The sequence below is a fragment of the Arvicola amphibius genome, chromosome 8 (genome assembly GCF_903992535.2).
Source record: "Arvicola amphibius chromosome 8, mArvAmp1.2, whole genome shotgun sequence".
Classification (NCBI taxonomy): Eukaryota; Metazoa; Chordata; class Mammalia; order Rodentia; family Cricetidae; genus Arvicola; species Arvicola amphibius.
In genome coordinates, this window is record NC_052054.1 from 51517611 (window position 1) to 51534828 (window position 17218).

The 17218-nt window shown below is 44.9% G+C and overlaps 1 protein-coding gene across 1 annotated transcript; it reads left to right on the forward strand.

Moving 5' to 3' along the window:
* The first annotated feature begins 300 nt into the window (after positions 1 to 300).
* LOC119820553 (sodium-dependent glucose transporter 1A-like) lies at positions 301 to 13446 on the forward strand. Its single transcript, XM_038339010.1, has 4 exons — positions 301 to 561; positions 7795 to 7963; positions 9019 to 9135; positions 11485 to 13446. Exons 2-4 carry the CDS (start codon positions 7798 to 7800, stop codon positions 12477 to 12479), a joined length of 1278 nt encoding a protein of 425 aa, XP_038194938.1. The 5' UTR covers positions 301 to 561; positions 7795 to 7797; the 3' UTR covers positions 12480 to 13446.
* The last annotated feature ends 3772 nt before the right edge of the window (positions 13447 to 17218 follow it).

A 17218-nucleotide genomic window follows, 5' to 3' on the forward strand; every position in this document is an offset into this window, starting at 1 on the left:
TCATATAAGGACGACCTTCTCTCCTGCACATACCGGTTCCCTAAAGCTTAGCAGCACACGCTGTTTAGGGGTTGTTGCTAGGCTGCAGCTGCAGTTGAAACTCAAACTCAGGCGGAGTTCGGTTTCCTAGGCAACCACCATGACTTCCTGGCAGACTCTCCCCATTGGTTGGCCAGAGCCTGAATCTGTCACGGGAACCCAGGCTATTTTGCAAGATGGAGAGTGAAGGTTCTGGGCTGCCAGCTGGGGCCAGGGCCGAAGTCCAGCCTCCGCAGGAGGTCCTGAGTAGGGACGGTTCCTGGGGGAAGGTGGAGTGTGGAGGAGCCGAGCACAGAGCCCCGGAGGGTCCGCCCGCAGCAGGAGCTCTCCGCAGCCGCCAAGCTGGAACTGAATCTGAAGACCGGGAGCGCCGGGCCCGCGGCTGGTGCCCAGCGGCTCCATCAGGCGGAGACCCGGGCGGAGAGCAAGCCGGCCGCTGCGACCTCCCGGAGGAGTGGCCGGGCCACGAGCGTGCTGCGCTGGTTCTCCACTTCGGTCCTGTATGCCGCCTTCCTGGGGCTGGTGAGAGCTGGGGCTGCACCCCTCACAGAGTGATGTGCGAGCCTCGGGCAAGGGACCTGACCGTCCCAGCTGGACTCTCACCTTCTCTGCCTGCACGCTGTGTGACCTTGGGCATTTTAGTTAATCCGCTGGGGCTTTGGTTTCATCAACTAACACAATTTTAATCATGGTGGGTCACTGTCAAGAGCATGATTGATTTTGCCCAAGATGCCCCCACCCATACGGCCGTCTTTGTAGGCTCCTCTGAGTACTGGGGAGACAGAAAAGAGGTTGCCAGGGTCTGTAGCCACTGCCCTTAATTATTATATAGAAAAATCTACTTTGGGGGGAATCTTCTCTTTCTGGTGCCTTGACTAAATTATGCCAAACAGTTGATTATACAGATGGGGAAATAATAGCAAGAGAAAAAAAATCATTTTTCTCTACCATACCGGTAGCTGCTTAAGTGGCAGAGGCTGGTCCTCAAGTCATCCTGTAACTGATGATGGACCTTGAACTCCTGATCCTCCTGACCTCAGCTCAAGGTGCTGGGATAATGGGTGTGTGTCAGCATGTTCAGTTTGTGAAGAACAGTGGGTGAACCCAGGGCTTTACAAAACCTAGTCAAGTACTCTAGCCGTTAACTACATACCCATCCCCAAAGCTAAACACTCACAAACCAAGAAATCATACACTAACCAGAAGCTATTAACTTTGAAGTGTGCGTCTTCTGAACCTTCCATAAAGCATAATGAGTAAACTCTTCACCTGTGTTCTACTGCAGACATTGCTGAAGTCTGTGCAATGTTTTCTTTCCAACTGGTCCATATGACCATTTTAAGGTTGGCTGTGGACCATTTTAAGATTGGCTGTGGAGTTCTGACTTCCATTTGGACTCCACTTTCTTGGTTTTGGCTGCAGCATCTGCTTCTTCCCCTATTCTTGTCATTTGAAAACCCTAAGGGTTTCCAAAATCTCCAAATCTACCAGAAGTTCACTGAAGCTCTGCCTGACATACTGTTGCTGACCCACACTCAGTGTGGGACTCTAGGCAGCTGCGAAAGAACGCGGGTAGGCAAAGACCCACCCCAGAGCTCTGTTCACGCTCCTCCCTACCGAGCCCTGCACATGTTGGAGCGAAGGTCTTAGGATGCCACACGAACAAGCAACAACCCGGTGGTTCTGAGAGATAGGGTCTGATTCCCTGTATGACTCATCCTTCAAGGAAACCTTCGGGAAAGGCACCCAAAATGCTGGTTCTTAGAATAAGAGAGTTTTTCAGTTTCTTCCGTGTGTGCGTTTGCAGCATAGTGTGCATGTGGAAGTCAGAGGTCAACTTGAGGGAGCCCATTCTCTCCTTCCACTAAGTAGGTCCCAGGGGCAGAAATCACGTTGTCAGGTTTAGTTGCGGTTGCCTTTCCCTGCACAGTCATCTCTCAAATCCTGAAAAATCTGGACATAGCATCAAAAATCTCTCTTGTATGAGAAACTACTCCAAAGTCCTTTAATTTACACGGCAAAAACTCACACAAGAGCCATCAACACAGGACCTTGCTTTTTTGTATTCTGACACAGAGCAGACTGCCACAGCGGCTGTAATTTGTCTTAAGTGGAGACACTCCCTTAATGATTGAACAGCATTTGTGGGGGTGGGGATGGAACTTCTGATATCCTTCTTCACAAACGTGAAATTGTTTGGGCACCTCCAGCAGCTCCTATACCCCAAATCCATCTCAAGCAGTGGGAGATGTAGAAGGTTCTCGGCAAGGGAACACAACTCCCCAGAATGAAACAGCAGCACTATCAAGTGGGCCAAGATGGACCACAGGCTCAGCAGTCAGGGAATCCTTCTCAGGAAGCAGATTAGCTCCTCGCTGCTCTCCAATGGTGGTGACCCCGAGCTCCCCATTTTCTCTGTTGGTATGGTGACAGGAGTCATATGAGATTAAACAACTGATGTAAATGAAGGACTGAAAGCTTCCATTTAGCAGGCTTTGCATCCATCACATTGTGTGCTTACATACGAAGTGCTAGCTGCTCCCATGAATGCATCCTGTATCCCAGCCCTTCCCCTGGGAAGTTTCCTTAATGTGCTCAGGAGCATATTAAGAATGGTATCCTCATGAGGACAAGGATGGGGGCACCAGGTTAGAGGGAAAGGAAAAAGGATAATGCTTTTGCAATGACAGAGACGATCTCTCCATGATCTTAGCAAAGTTACCCATAATTATAATGGTATCTGCTTTTTGGGGAGAAATGTCCCTGGTCAGCCTTTCCTTAAGGTGTCCAGCACAGGCACAATTGGAGCAGACAGGATCAGTCCCTCTCAGCTAAGAGATACAGTTAGAAGACGGCCCAGAAGTTTGCTGCAGAAAAAGCCTGGGATAGCCCCTTCCAATAGTGGAGGGAAGTAAGTTAATGGTGGTGCTTCTAAAAGCCCCATTTCCCAGATTTTAGATCAAGGAAATTCTGGCTCACACCAGTTGGTGGGTGGAATGGGTTTTTTTCAACCTAGAGAAAATATACTTTGCTGGAATCCCTTAAAACCGACTCACAAGTAGTGTTATAGCTTATGGGAGGGCAAGATGTACAAGTTTCTATAAGTTAGGGTGCAGCTCTCTTAAAAAGGCATTGCTCATGTTGTATGGGTATGCCTCATGTATTCATGCATATCACAGAGTCCAGAAGAGGTGTCAGTTCTGCTGGAACTGGAGTTACAGGAGATAATGAACCATCCTGTGTGGGTGCTGGAACTGAACCTAGGTCCTCTGAGGGGCAGTAAGCACTTAACCACTAAACCTCTCTAGTCCCTAGGATACACCCTTGAAATGAGTATTCAGAAGGGCTTGTTTTTGCGCTCCAGTGGGCAGGATCCAGTGTCCATCAGTGCTAACACCCAGGACCGAGCCGTGCAGCTGTTTCAGGAGCGTGCACCAAAGCCGCTGTGCAGTGAGACAAGCATGTCTGTTGCTGAGAGTTCTCGTGGATGCTCCGTAAGGAGAGCATCTTTTCCTTCAGAGACAGGGCTTCACATAGCCCTGGCTGGCCTCACGGTCACTGTGTAGTCAACAATGACGTTCAATTTCTGATCCTCCTACCTCCACCTCCCAATGCTAAGATTCCAGGCCTAGATCATCACATCCAGTTTATGAAAATTAAATTTTCTAATTATCACAACCATATATAGCTCCAGCCTTTCTGTATGGGAAAAGCTTGTACCAGGAAGCAATCTCTGTGGGCGTCAAGTGAACGAATCCATCCACAAGGGTTTAAAGCATGAAGCTTCTGGGAACATATCACTTAAGGCTTTTATTGTCTCCACCAAAATTAAGGAATTGACAAAGCAAACATTGGGTAGGAGCCTCATTTCCTAGCCATCCCCTGATGCTCGGTTGCGTTCGGGGTCATTTCAGCTCTACACGCTGAGTCTGGAGGTGCAGAGCTTTGCTGGTGTTGGCTTTAAAGACTCAGCGGGCATCAGGCGGACATCCAAGCTGCCCCTGGGACCATGCTTGGCCATGGATTTCCATCACCTTAAATACCAGTTTTGCTTTTCCACTTTAGGTGCCTAAAATTGTTCATTAACTAGATTATGTAGGTAATTAGACTTGGATCACTCTTGTGGAGCTCGTTCAAACCGCATAGCTTAATAATTTCTCCACTGGCTACTTAGCATGAAAATCTGCCAAGTCATTTCCTTGGTGCTTATTTCTTCTTGTGCTTGCTGCTTGCTGGGTTAAACATCACCTTGATGTTTATGAGCCACTGGTTTCTTCATTAGAAGTCTGAGAATTCCTACCCAGCCCAGTGGAGCGATCTTAAAGCTACAGAATCCTGTACTTGACAGAGTCTCTGCCCTTGAATGTCAAACTGATGGTGGCTTGGTCAACACCCCCAAACAATTAACTGTAGGTGACAGGACATCAAGTGGCCAAAGACCTGGTGAGAGTTAAACTAGTGATGCACATGGCGAGAAAAGTCGTCTGTGTTCAGGACCTGCAGCTTTGATGAGGTGGGTCTGTGTTGCCCGTGTTGACCAAAACTCATGCTCTGTTTGATCCTCCTGCCGTCCTCCTGACAGCCAGGACTACAGGCAGGGTGCTCGGCCTGACTCTTGCATATCACACTTACAGATAATAATTAGGATTCTTATTGATGGTGTTCTACTAGGACTTGTATTTTTATGAATGTTATATGATTTCTGAGACACATGAACAATAACACACCCCTATAAAAGTAACTGAAAAGTATAGCATTATTTTCTAACAATGTTTTCCTTGTAATTTAATATAAAAATAAGCCCAATTATTTTAATGTCTCTACTTTTATAAGAGAATTATTTATTGAGATATTTCAAGGATTCATCAGAAAACCTGCAAATTAATTAATTCATGACCAAGAAAATATTTGGAGACTAAAGAGATTTATCCTCAGTTAAGAGCGCTGTCTGTTTTTTCATAAGACCTGGATTTGATTTTCAATATCCGCATGGCAGCTCATACGTGATACATATTACATGCCTGTAACTCCAGTTCTAGGGGATCAAACATTCTCTACTGACATCTCAGGACACTAGACATGTATTTTGTTCACAGAAAAGTAAGTAGGCAAAACACCCATACACTTAAAATTTAACAGAAAATAATATTTAATCTGACTTGACTTGGAAAACTTCAGCAAAATTCTGAAAGTTTAAAACACTCATTCAAGATCAGATCACAGGTGAAGGACGTCCCTCTTCAACCAAAGCTACGTTAGAGCCTCAAAGGCAAATGTGAAAACTCTCATTGTTGCCTTAACTTAGCTCCTTTGCAGAATACTCAGTTTCTAAAGGAACAAAAACTTAATAAATAACGTGTGGAGCACAGGAAACATGGGGATCCCTGCTTCCTAGTCCAACCACCCCCAGTTTAAAGTTCAGTCCTTCACAATCTCTCCCTGAGCCCCAGCCGTGCTGACGGGGGAAGGAGGCTGCAGTGCAGAGTTAATGTACTGCTATTTAAAAGACCAAAAGAACCAGCCATGTAAGAAAACCTTATTTATTGTTTTAACAGCAACATAAAGTTGTAGCTTTGCAGTGAACTTTAGATACTGATGCTCAATTTTTAGAAAAATTTCTAATCTCAGTAACTAGGGTCACATGTTCACAACCTTCTTATCTGTTCTTATCTGTTTAGTTCAGTTCAGTGTTCTTATCTGGTGAGTTCCCAGAAAGGCTCTGTGGGGCAGTGCAGGGCCCAAAAGGACCAGAATACATTTGCCTAAAAAAAATAAAAATAAAAAAGACAAGTTAGATAAAAGTGTTCAGACCAAGAAACTAAGGAAAACGTCATGGTGGAGCATGTCAGTGCTGCAAAGAAGTCCCTGAATACGTGTAAAGTACAGCGAATACAAGCCACTGTCACAGCCTAAGGAGGGGGTTACATGTTTACAACAGACAGTGAGGGACTCTTACGAATGTGTGGACCAGGTGCCTGTGAACTTGAAGCTTGTGCAAAATGTGGAAAGAAAGAAGCTGCTGTCATTCTGTTTAATAAAGAACCAGGAACTTCAGCAATGACTGAAAATCAGGGCTCTAACCATAGCAGATGCCGCAAGGGAAGGAAGACAGTGGGAGGATTTAGATGCTGACGCTGACTGAGCTGATGAAGATGGACTCGGTCAGGTGCCTGACAGCTCAGAGTCGGCTGCAGAGGGCTCGGTAAACACCGACGTCTGAACGAAGGAGTCAGAAAGGCCGTTAAAGTAGGCAGAACTGACTCATGAGCAGTAGAAACTATTTATAGCATTTGAATAACAAACAAGCTTGCATGTACAGAATATGTGTGCAAACACGGTGGCGTGCTGTGTAATCTACGTAAATTGTTTAGAGAAACCTATTACCTAATGTCAAGCCATCCAGATAGAACCGGTGATTGTGTCAGAACTGTTTCATGGGAAACTGAGATGATTAGCACACAGCAAGCACATGGCCATTGCCTGACCTCAGGTGTGTGACTCCCTTAACAAAAGATCCCTCACATCTTACTAAGAAAACCTTTTGTTTTTATATACACACGTTCACACACACACACACACACACACACACACGCACGCACGCACGTACGCACGCACGCAGGCACGCACGCACATAAAACATGTGTAGTGATTTTTCTTCAAAAATATTTTATTTTATTGGTATTTTTGAGACAAGGTTTTTCTGTAAAACCCTGGCTGTCCTGGAACTTGGACTGTAGACCAGACTGGCCTCAAATACAGAGATCTGCCTGCCTCTGCTCAAGAGCACTGGGATTAAAGGTGTATGATACCACCTCCTGGGAAAATATTTCTGTATACTTCATACCAATGTTTTTGCCTTTTCCTAGTTTGGAAATATATACTCAGAAAAAATGTGTGGACTATAAAATTGGTAACTAGGAAGAGAAACCCAGCATTCACATCAAGTGTATGTATGGCCTGTATCAAAAGCTCCAATGAGGTTCTGTCTCATGGGCTTATCCTCCCCGGAATTCAATGGTTCTGAATCCTTACTCTGTGGCCAGTGTTTCCACTTACAGACAGTGCAGGTTAGCTTTGTGTGATTATTGAAATCTGTGTCTTCGTGTTTAAAATCCCAAAGCTACAGAAAAGCAGCCAGATTGAACAATGAACTTTCTCACACTCTTTACATAGATTGCCAGTTTCAGTGTTCTATTACGTTTTCTTTGTGTTCTTATCTCCATGTATGTTTACACACGTACATATGTGTGTATGTATTTCCTGAACCATTAAAATGAATGTGAAACCCTGGTTTTGGGAAAAAGGAAAATATGCAAACCATGACAGAACTAAAGTCACACAGAATACAGCTTAAGGGAAAGAACTGAGAAAATGAAGAATTCTGAAATTTTTATATTAGGAATGGAGGTCCATATTTGTAAACTCAGTGCGTGGAGGGCAGGAGGACCAGGAGTTCGAGGCCATTCTAAGCTACACCCTGAGTTTGAGGCCAGCCTGAGCTATACAAAACACTATCTCAGATTACTATACAATGATTTAAAAATTGAAGGCTGTACATGGATAAAGCCCAGATGACAACATTGCTCTAGCAATAATTGTATTGCCATTATAGATTTTTCTGAACTGAAGGTCTTAAAAGTAACCCACTGTCTATCATCGCCCCACCCTTTTTATGGTAGAACAGTCTGTTACCCCTCTTTTTAGACATTATTTTAATTATTGTAAATGAAAACCTTCTGTCTTTTTAAATTTTAGGGAATGAGTGTTGCTATACTGGGACCCACATTTCAAGATCTGGCAGCAAACGTGAACAGAAATATCAGCGGCCTGTCTCTCATTTTTGTGGGCCGTGCCTCTGGGTTCTTGTGTGGCACCATGATTGGTGGGGTTCTCTTTGACCACATGAATCAGTTCTTCCTTTTGGGTGAGTAAATACCAACCTCCGCTGTTCTCTGCCTGTCCTGACTTCCTACCTTGGCTCTTCGTGGGGCAAGCACAGCCTGCAGAGCGCTTGACAACAGAAGCAGCCAGTGCCAGGGTGTCTTCACTGGCAGCTGGGCTTCTAGACTCCCTGCCCTTACCTTGGCAGCTGGAAGGAGTCTGGAAACCCGATTGTCCCTGGGGAGTGAGCGCTGGCCACCTGAACAGTGCTGACCTTTACTGTAATGTCGGCTCTGCTCCAGGTTCACACACTGGTTGACCATGAAGCTCTGCTTTTCTTTCTGGGGGTAGGGCAGGGCTCCTGGGGCCACAGGGGTCAGAATTCTGTGCATCAGGATTGAACATGAAGGGGCAGGAGGTTGTGGGTGAAATGACGTAGACTATGTTTTGTCCTTGTCGCCCAGTGTCCCTGAGGAACCTAGACTGTCCCTTCCGTGCCTGAAAAGATGGCAAAGATCTCAGCATAATGTTTTCAATAAATTGGCACAATTAAGGGGAATTTAGATGATGTTGTAAGACAGAGAGCAAGGGAACTAAGTTACTTCTGGTGAATAAATAAGGATTTCTTCTTCTACCTCCTCCCTATTCCCCCAGGTAATTTATTTAGGAGCATAAACAGAAACTTATACAGAAAAAAAATGCTAGCCACATCTAAAATTTCTCCAAGTTTTTTTAATGTGTGACAATAAGGAAATGATTTCTGGCCTGTATCCTTTGCCCACAAAACATGGCTTTGCTGTATAAATTATTATGAGTATTAATGGTACGATAAATCTGCTTAGGTCATAAGTTACAAAGGCCTTAGAGAATTTACATGATTTTACATAACCAGTTTAGAAACCACTACTCTCAGTGGAAACTGAATGTAATTTTTGTATTCTTATATGTTTGATTATCCTGAGGGATATAGCTCATGTTCATTTTTTAAATATTAAAGTTTTTTTTTTGCAAGGACTCATGCATGCTAGACAAGCAAGCACTCCACTCCTGACCTATGTTGCCAGCTCCTACAGCTGAATTTCTTGCCTTTCTTCCCAGGAGTGTCAATGGTGGCAACGACAGTGGGCCTTTATCTCATCCCTTTCTGCAAGACAGCAGTCTTACTGACGGTCACCATGTCTCTCTTTGGGGCTTCCGTTGGCGTTGTGGATACAGGTGTGTGAAGTGTCACCTCTGGGGTGGGAACTCCACTAGGAAAGTACAGCAGATGATATCAACTGTCCCTGGCATACCTTTGAAAAGACACAGTCCTGACTTGGTCATGGGCTCACTCAGAGGGAACACCCTTGTAGCAGCTGGGGCTGGTCTGGCATTGATTATGAACAGATATCTATACAACTGGACTAAATGTCTTCGTTCTCTGAGAGACTGATTTGCAGGAGCTACCCTGGGAACGGCCATCTGTGGTTGCAGTGTGGAAGTGGGCTTGAATCTGGGGGTTAAAATTTATCTGTGTAAATAAAGTAGGAGGAGCTGGTGGTTTAGATCCAGCCTGGGGCCATCACTTGGTTGAGAAAGCAGAGAGGCAGACTTACAGTTAAGCAGACCCAACTTAACTGAGCTAAGAGAAACTGTGCTGCTTGCTTTTTTCCCCCACACAATACACCCTGATTACATTTTCCTCTCTCTACTCCTCCCAGTTTCTCCCTGCCACCTCTCTCATCTAGACTTACTCCCTTTCTGTCATTAGAAAAAAACAAGTTTCTAAGGGATAATAAAATATTATATATAATAATATATGTTAAAAGAAAAATCTACACACCAAAACTTGACAAAACAACAAACATAGGGAATAGAGCCCAAGAGAAGGCACAAGTAGCAGAGACCTACTTGTTCACACACTCAAGGATCCCATAAAAACACTAAACTGGCAGTCATAATATATATGAAAAGGACCTGGTGTAATGATCTGTCCTGTCTCTTTAAGAGACAAGCCACACACACCCCCATCTGCTGAGGCAAGCTGATCTTCAACTTCCAGCCTGAGTTCTTCCCTTTTTCCGTCTCCCTCTCAAAGAGGCATCTTCTGTCTCTCTTCCATCTCCCTCCTTTTCTCCCTCTTTCTCCCTCCCTCCCTTCTTTCATCCTCCCTCTCTCTATCTCTCTCTCTCCCTCCCTCTCTTCCTCCCTCTCTGCTCTTCTCCCCTTCCCTGCCATAAGCCACTAAATAAATATGCAACCTAACTCTGCATGGCGTTCCTATCCATCTGTCTCTTGCCCGCCCAGGACCAGCTGCCTTTGGAGACCTGCGGCGTGGTCTCATGGTGTGCCCATATATCTGTCTTTCCTCATGGTCTCCTGCGCTGTCCCTGCCCACTGCCTGCCACTGCTCTGGGGACCTGCAGCGTTTCTGCCTGCTGCAGAAATGCCTAGGGAACCTGCAGCATTTTACATTCACGTTACACCTGGTGCAGATGTGTGCACGATGTCTGCATGCTGCCTCAATCTCTGAGTTCATATCAGCTTTGCTCAAGTTGATTTAGAGACCCTTGTTCTCTTGGTGTCCTCCATCCCCTATGGCTCTTATACTCTTTCTGCCTCCTCTTCAGCTGGGTTCCCTGACTTCTAAGAGGGGGGATTTGATGGAGACATTATCTAGGGCTGAATCTTCCAAAGTCGGTCAGTCAGTCTGCCTGTCTGCCTGCCTTCGTGCGTGCATGCATGCGTACGTGTGACGTGTGTGTGTGTGTGTGTGTGTGTGTGTGTGTGTGTGTGTGTGTGTGGTCACTGGCTGTGGGCCTGTGTTTGTACCCACCTGCTGCAGGAAGCTCCTCTGATGAAAGCCGAGCCAGGCACTAATCTGCTTCTCTAGCTCGAATGTTCCTTGATGTTCTAATGCTATCTGATACATCATGTACTATTTTATAACTCAGGTTTCATTTGGTCGTGAAGTTACAAAGTAGAAACATATGCTTATCTCAAAGTAACTGGTTAAAGTGAAAAACCAAAGGCTTGGTGCTTAGGGTTTGCCCCTTGTCAGGGTTCAGGCAGTGTTGTGTGGATTCTGAAAGACATGCCGCCGGTTTCCTGTAGCTGGAGCTGCAGAGCCTAGAGCACTCGAGTTCCTGACGGGGTGTTTACATTTCTTTTATCCACCATGTTCAAGTGGTTGCCAGACAGCTTTGTCATTTGGCCTCTATTGGATGATAAACATTTCCCTAGTCAGCACATACGTTTCAAACACTTGTAATGAATAGGTCTATAGTATTATTCCCCAGTGTGGTGTGGGCCTGTGTATAACAACCCTTTGCTTGTTTGTATACCTAGTTCCAGAGGGTAGTACTTTTCTAGCTTGAAGCTTTCCACGTATGAGTTGAGATATCACAACATACAGTTTTCTGGTGTTCATGGATGAGTTCCTTAATCAGAATCACTTGGGACTAATGTCACGCCATTCCTACCATGGACACAGGCTCAGCCGCTTTATCATAGTAATGACCTGTTGAGATTTCCCTGCACTGACTGACAATTTAACTTTAACCTTTCCCCATATTTCACTGGCAGGTGCAAATGTCCTCATCTTGGCTCTTTGGGGAGACAAAGGAGCCCCACACATGCAGGCCTTGCACTTCAGTTTCGCCTTGGGTGCTGTCCTGGCTCCCTTGCTGGCTAAATTGGCCTGGAGTGCCTCAGAATCTACTCAGAACCACACAGAGTCCGACTTTGACCCTCTAATGCTGAACCAATCGTCTGAAGCCACCTCAGACTCTCTGTTTGCGGTACCTGAGAACATGAATCTGCTGTGGGCGTACGCTTCCACCGGCACCTATATTTTAGTAGTTTCTGTCTTTCTGTTTGGTCTGTTTTGTATTAAACACTCAAGACAGAAAAAAAACATAGATTCTGCTCAGGGAGCTCGAAGAGCTAAATATCATAGGACCCTGCTCTGTCTTCTCTTTGTCTTCTTCTTCTTTTATGTTGGAGCTGAGATAACATTTGGCTCTTACCTATTTTCCTTCGCCACCACCCATGTTGGCATGAAAGAAAGTGAAGCAGCCGGCTTGAACTCCGTCTTCTGGGGGACCTTTGCAGCCTGCAGGGGCCTGGCCATCTTCTTTGCAACATTCTTACAGCCTGGAACCATGCTTGTGTTGAGCAACATTGGCAGCCTTGTCTCTTCTTTCTTTCTGGTGCTTTTTGACAAGAGCCCTCTCTGCCTCTGGATCGCGACTGCTGTGTATGGAGCCTCGATGGCAACCACCTTTCCCAGCGGCATTTCCTGGATCGAGCAGTACACCACCTTAACTGGGAAGTCTGCAGCATTCTTTGTCATTGGTGCCTCTCTAGGAGATATGGCGATTCCTGCAGTCATTGGAATTCTTCAAGGACTCTACCCAGACCTGCCCGTGGTTCTGTACGTCTGTTTTGCATCAGCCATATTCACTGGAGTTCTATTTCCCGTGATGTACAAATTAGCCACCTTACCTCTGGAACGCCAGCGCAAAGGAAAAAGAAAAGGCGAGGACCAGAAAGCGTTGTCCACTAGTTCCAGACTGTGAGCAAGAGACAGGAAGATGAAAAAAAAGCAATGAAACGGATTTTGAAGTGGTTGAAATGAGTGACCCAATGAGGCCATTTTTAATGGGGTCATTTAGAGATGTTCTCTTGAAGGGGCCCCTCTGCTCAGTCCTCTGCAGTTAATAAAGGCAACCCCCTGACACACTCCAGACAAAAAGGATGTATACTTAGAGAGGAAGAATTCCTTAAGGACTTCACTGAATAAAGCGTTCAATCATCCGCAGACTGAGGATATTTCAATACCTGCTGGCATTCATGCTTTCTGGGTCTACTTATAGAGAAAGCTAGAAAATTTAGAAACGTTCTGTGATTCTCAGTCATCCATAAGCTACCAAGTAGTCTCATATATTAAGATCTTGCTAGGAGACTCGTTCTGACAGACGAATGTTGATGGCCGCCACCTTTCAGAGCATGTAAAGAAGACGGTTGGGTTGGGAAGCTGCGGGGCATGCCAACAGCAGACGGGTGTCCTCAGCAGTGATCACCCACCCGCATTCTGCCAGGTGTTCTGGGAGTGTTCTTCTGAAAGCATCCTTGTAAGGGTCCGACATTTCCATAACTGCTGTAGGGCCAGGTCACAGAGTACCAGGAGCAATGGCTGGTTTCAGGTTTTTATTTCTACAAAGGAAACATAGAGCAAGGTTTAAGTTATGTGTGGCTTCTCAACAGGACTCTGCCTCTCAGGTCTGCCCTGAGGCACTCAGCACAGGCCTCTGTGTCCTCTCCAGACCCTGAATTTCTATAAAGGAATATGAGATGATTCCCAAATTGAAAATCTATGTATCATGAAGTTTTTGCGAGATGTCTCCTAAACAAGCTCTAGCTTGCTCGTCATTGCAAATTCTGAGTGAAACAAAGATGATCAAAAGCTTAATTAAGAATGTGATACTTATTACATGTGATGTTTAATGTACTCAAGACCAAATATAAATAGTCTTTTGAAAAATACAGTGTTGTAAGAGGCTGCTCCTTTGTCCTGGCTGCCCAGAACTGAAGTAACCACACAGAAACTGTATTAGTTAAATCACTACTTGGCCCATTAGCTCTAACTTCTTACAGCTAACTCTTACATCATAATTTAGCCCATTTCTAGTAATTCTGTGTATCGTCATGTGGCTGTGGCTTACCGGCAAATTCCAACTGGTGTCTATCTTTGACGGGGCTACATGGCTTCTCTCTGACTCCACCTCCTTTCTTCTAGCACTCAGCTCTACTCTGGCCTATCACAGTCCTAAGACAGTTTCTTTATTAACCAATGGTACTCACAGCATCCAGAGGGGAATCCCACATCAATACTGTTTTCAGTGCAGAGTTGAATACACCATAAGGGACACCCTCCATACTGTTAACAATTCTGAAATCAGGATATACTTTACAATAAATTATCATTTGACACTGGGACAAAGTTACTTGACAATGTTGTCTCATATACATATATAAAATAATGATCTGTCCTCTGTTGATTCTAGTGTAAAATGTTCTGTTATGTTATGTTACCATTGGTTATGTTAGTCTCAAACATCTGAAGTGTTTCCTGAAAGTTCATGTCTAGGCTCTGAGACTCAAGGCAAACAAGTAGCCATGAGCTTTCCTAAAGATTGAAAGAGATGGGCATGGTAGCTCATGATGCCACGAGCTTTGTGCCAGCCCGAAATACAGTGAGATCCTGTTTTTAAGAAAATGAAAAGAAAGCCACCTACTTCCAAACTACAATGCTGGGTCAGTCACATTCACATCTCTTCCAACAGGAGAATAAAAATAGTCAGACCACAAGACAGACCCACAAAGGAAGACACTAAATCATTATCACCATGCACAGCATATGAGGTATAATAGGGCAAGCTGAGGGCCCCGTATCCTGGATTTGCTGTTTGTAAGGCACGTGGTCACTCTGGCTGAATCTGTTCACTGCCTACTGCTTGGCATATGTCCTGGCCTTGACAGTCTACATTCCTGTGGAATCTTTGATGGCTTTGCCTTCTTCCTGCAGCTTCATGTCACTGTCCTGTAAGAGACTCCTTGCGAGTGTTCTGATCCTTCTGCCCATGCCCCGCCTCCTGGGACTCCCTTTGAAATGTTGGGGAGGCCCAGGAACCCCATATATCTTTCATTCCGTATTCTTGCACAATCAGCATCTCACGGCTTCTGCTGAGTCTGCTGTCTTTGTGAGCTATGCCTCAGTCCCATGGATCCAGGCTGCGGCAGCTTCTCTGTGTCTTGCTGACTGAATGGGATTTTTAGTTCCTTTTCTGTTGCTGTCATAAAATGTCTGACAAAAGCAATGTACAGAAGCGAGTATTTATTCCGGCTCACAGTTTGTGGGTTTGACCTGCCATGGCTGAAGAGTGGCGTCTGAGGCAGCTGATCCTCCTGCCTCTGTCTCTCCAGCGCTGTGATTACAGGTGTGCCCCCCAACATCTGGCCCTCAGATAATCTCTTCTTGATCAAAATGTGAGTGATTATGGCCTCAGAATACCAACGTCCATTGACCTAAATAACTTGTTTCAAAGCAAAGTGGTTTTATGAAGACTTTACTGAACAAAACAAGGTCATAAATCAAAGCCTCTTTTAAATACATTGCTTGGGAAACCAGGTAAGCAGGCTTGGCAGAGAGCAGAAATCTCTTCTGGAGGCTTGGTGATTGTGGAAACTGAAGACATTCCGGAAGTTCTCTCCTGGCAGTCTGAAGGGGCTTGGGCAGCCACGGGGGAGGGCGGTAAAAGGCGAGCAAGGGTCTGCGAGGTTGCAACAGTCCCACTCTCCACAATCTGCCCAACCCGTCAGCCTTGCGCCCGCACCTGGGTGAGGCTTTTACTGTTTTTCTGAGAACTTCAGATTACGTAGCCTGTTTTGGGAGGTGACGCCTTGGCTTACCAGACCACGGGGCCGTTCCAGTTCAAACCTCCATGGAATTTCGGTTTAGAACTTGGAGTACTAAACCCCAGACGTTTCAGGTAGCCCTCCAACCACTGAGATAAACTTAATCTCACGCTCTTTTCGAGGTAACGGAAAATTCCATTTTGTTTCGTATATGTGAGGTGTTAAAGAAACAAGGCAACCGTGGCAGCCTCCAGCTAGATCTCCTGTTATAAAGAAAATGGTCAGAGGCACCCTGCATGCAGACTCTAAGGCTCTAAGTCAGCAGTTCTCAATCTGTGGGTCATGACCCCTTTGGTGTCCCATGTCAGATACGTACATTACAATTCAGAACATAACAAAATTACAGCTATATAATAGTGACAAAATAATTTTATGGTTGGGGGTCACCACAGCAAGAGGAACTGTGTTAAAGGGTTGCCGTGTTAAGAAGGTTGAGAACCACTGCTCTAAGTGAAAAAGTACAAAAGACACAAGGAATGTCACTAGTCCCTGTCCTTGTAGCCTGAAAGAGCTTGTCAGCAGCACCCAGAAGCATCTTCCATCCGACTATGCTCACACGGGGATTTCAGATGCATCTTCTGATAGGCCAGAGCTGCTGCTGCTGTGAGCACAGAAGGGGCCCTCGAAACAAGTGAGCACATGGGAAAGAACCAGCAGGGCCCCCTCTCCAGATGCTTAAAATTCAGCTTTCTGGGTTGTTTTCATTATTCAGATTTTTTTTTTAAAAAAAAAAAAAAAGAAAGCAGAAGGAACTATCAAGTAGAGAAAACGCTTTTGGTTTAAAAAATTAATAAAGAAAAAGTAAAATGCTTTTATACCATCAAATAAGATTTTCTTCCAAAGTAAAGGGTTTCTACAAAATGAAACAGAGAGAAGCAAATCGCAAAAACCAGAAGGAACATAAAGGTTGTTGATGACAGAGTAATTTAAGAAAGGTGGTATTGTTATGATTAAGTTTGCTATAATATTATTAATTTTTTACATAAGGTGAAAACATACTGTTTTAATGTAATTCTGAAATCTAATTCTGTTTAAAAGAATTTAAGCTGGGAAGTGGTGGTGCATGTCTTTGGTCCCAGCACTCAGGAGGCAGAGGCAGGCGATCCCCAGAAGTTAGAGGCCAGCCTGGTCTACAGAGCAGGTTCCAGGACAGCCAGGAATACACAGAGAAACCCTGTCTCAAAAGCCCCCAAAAGAATTTAAAAGATTTATTATATGTTAATCTGCACTGAATAGAATCTGCTTATTTATAAATTATTTTATTATTTATTTATTAGCTTGTTTATTGAGGCTGGTTCTTACTATGTAGCCATGACTAGCCTGGAACTCCCTTGTGTAGATCAGGATAGCCTCAAAGTCACAGAAATCTGCCTTGCCTCCCAAGTGCTAGGATCAAAGGCATGTGCTACCACACCTGGCCAAACTTTTGTTATTTTTCAAAGATTTCCTTTTATTTTTAAGTATGTGCATGCCCATGTGTCTGCCTGGGGGTATGTGCACCTGAATGACTGTAGACACCAGAAAAGGACGTTGATCCCCTGGAGTTTAAGGTACTCACAGTTGTGAGCTGCCTTGTGGGTACTGGAAACTGAACTCAGGCCTTCTGCAAGAGTAGACCAGTGCTCTTAACTGCTGAGCCATCTCCCCGGCCCACAAAGTCTTATAAAGGATCACTTCAAAACTCTAGCTAGAGAAATGACTTACTTTAGGTGATCACAGCATATTAGTGCCATATATGTTCCCAAAACTGTGTGTACATGTATGATGTGGGAGAGTCTTCTGTTTGTGTTGATTTCATTGGTTAATAAAGAAACTGCCTTGGCCCATTTGATAGGCCAGC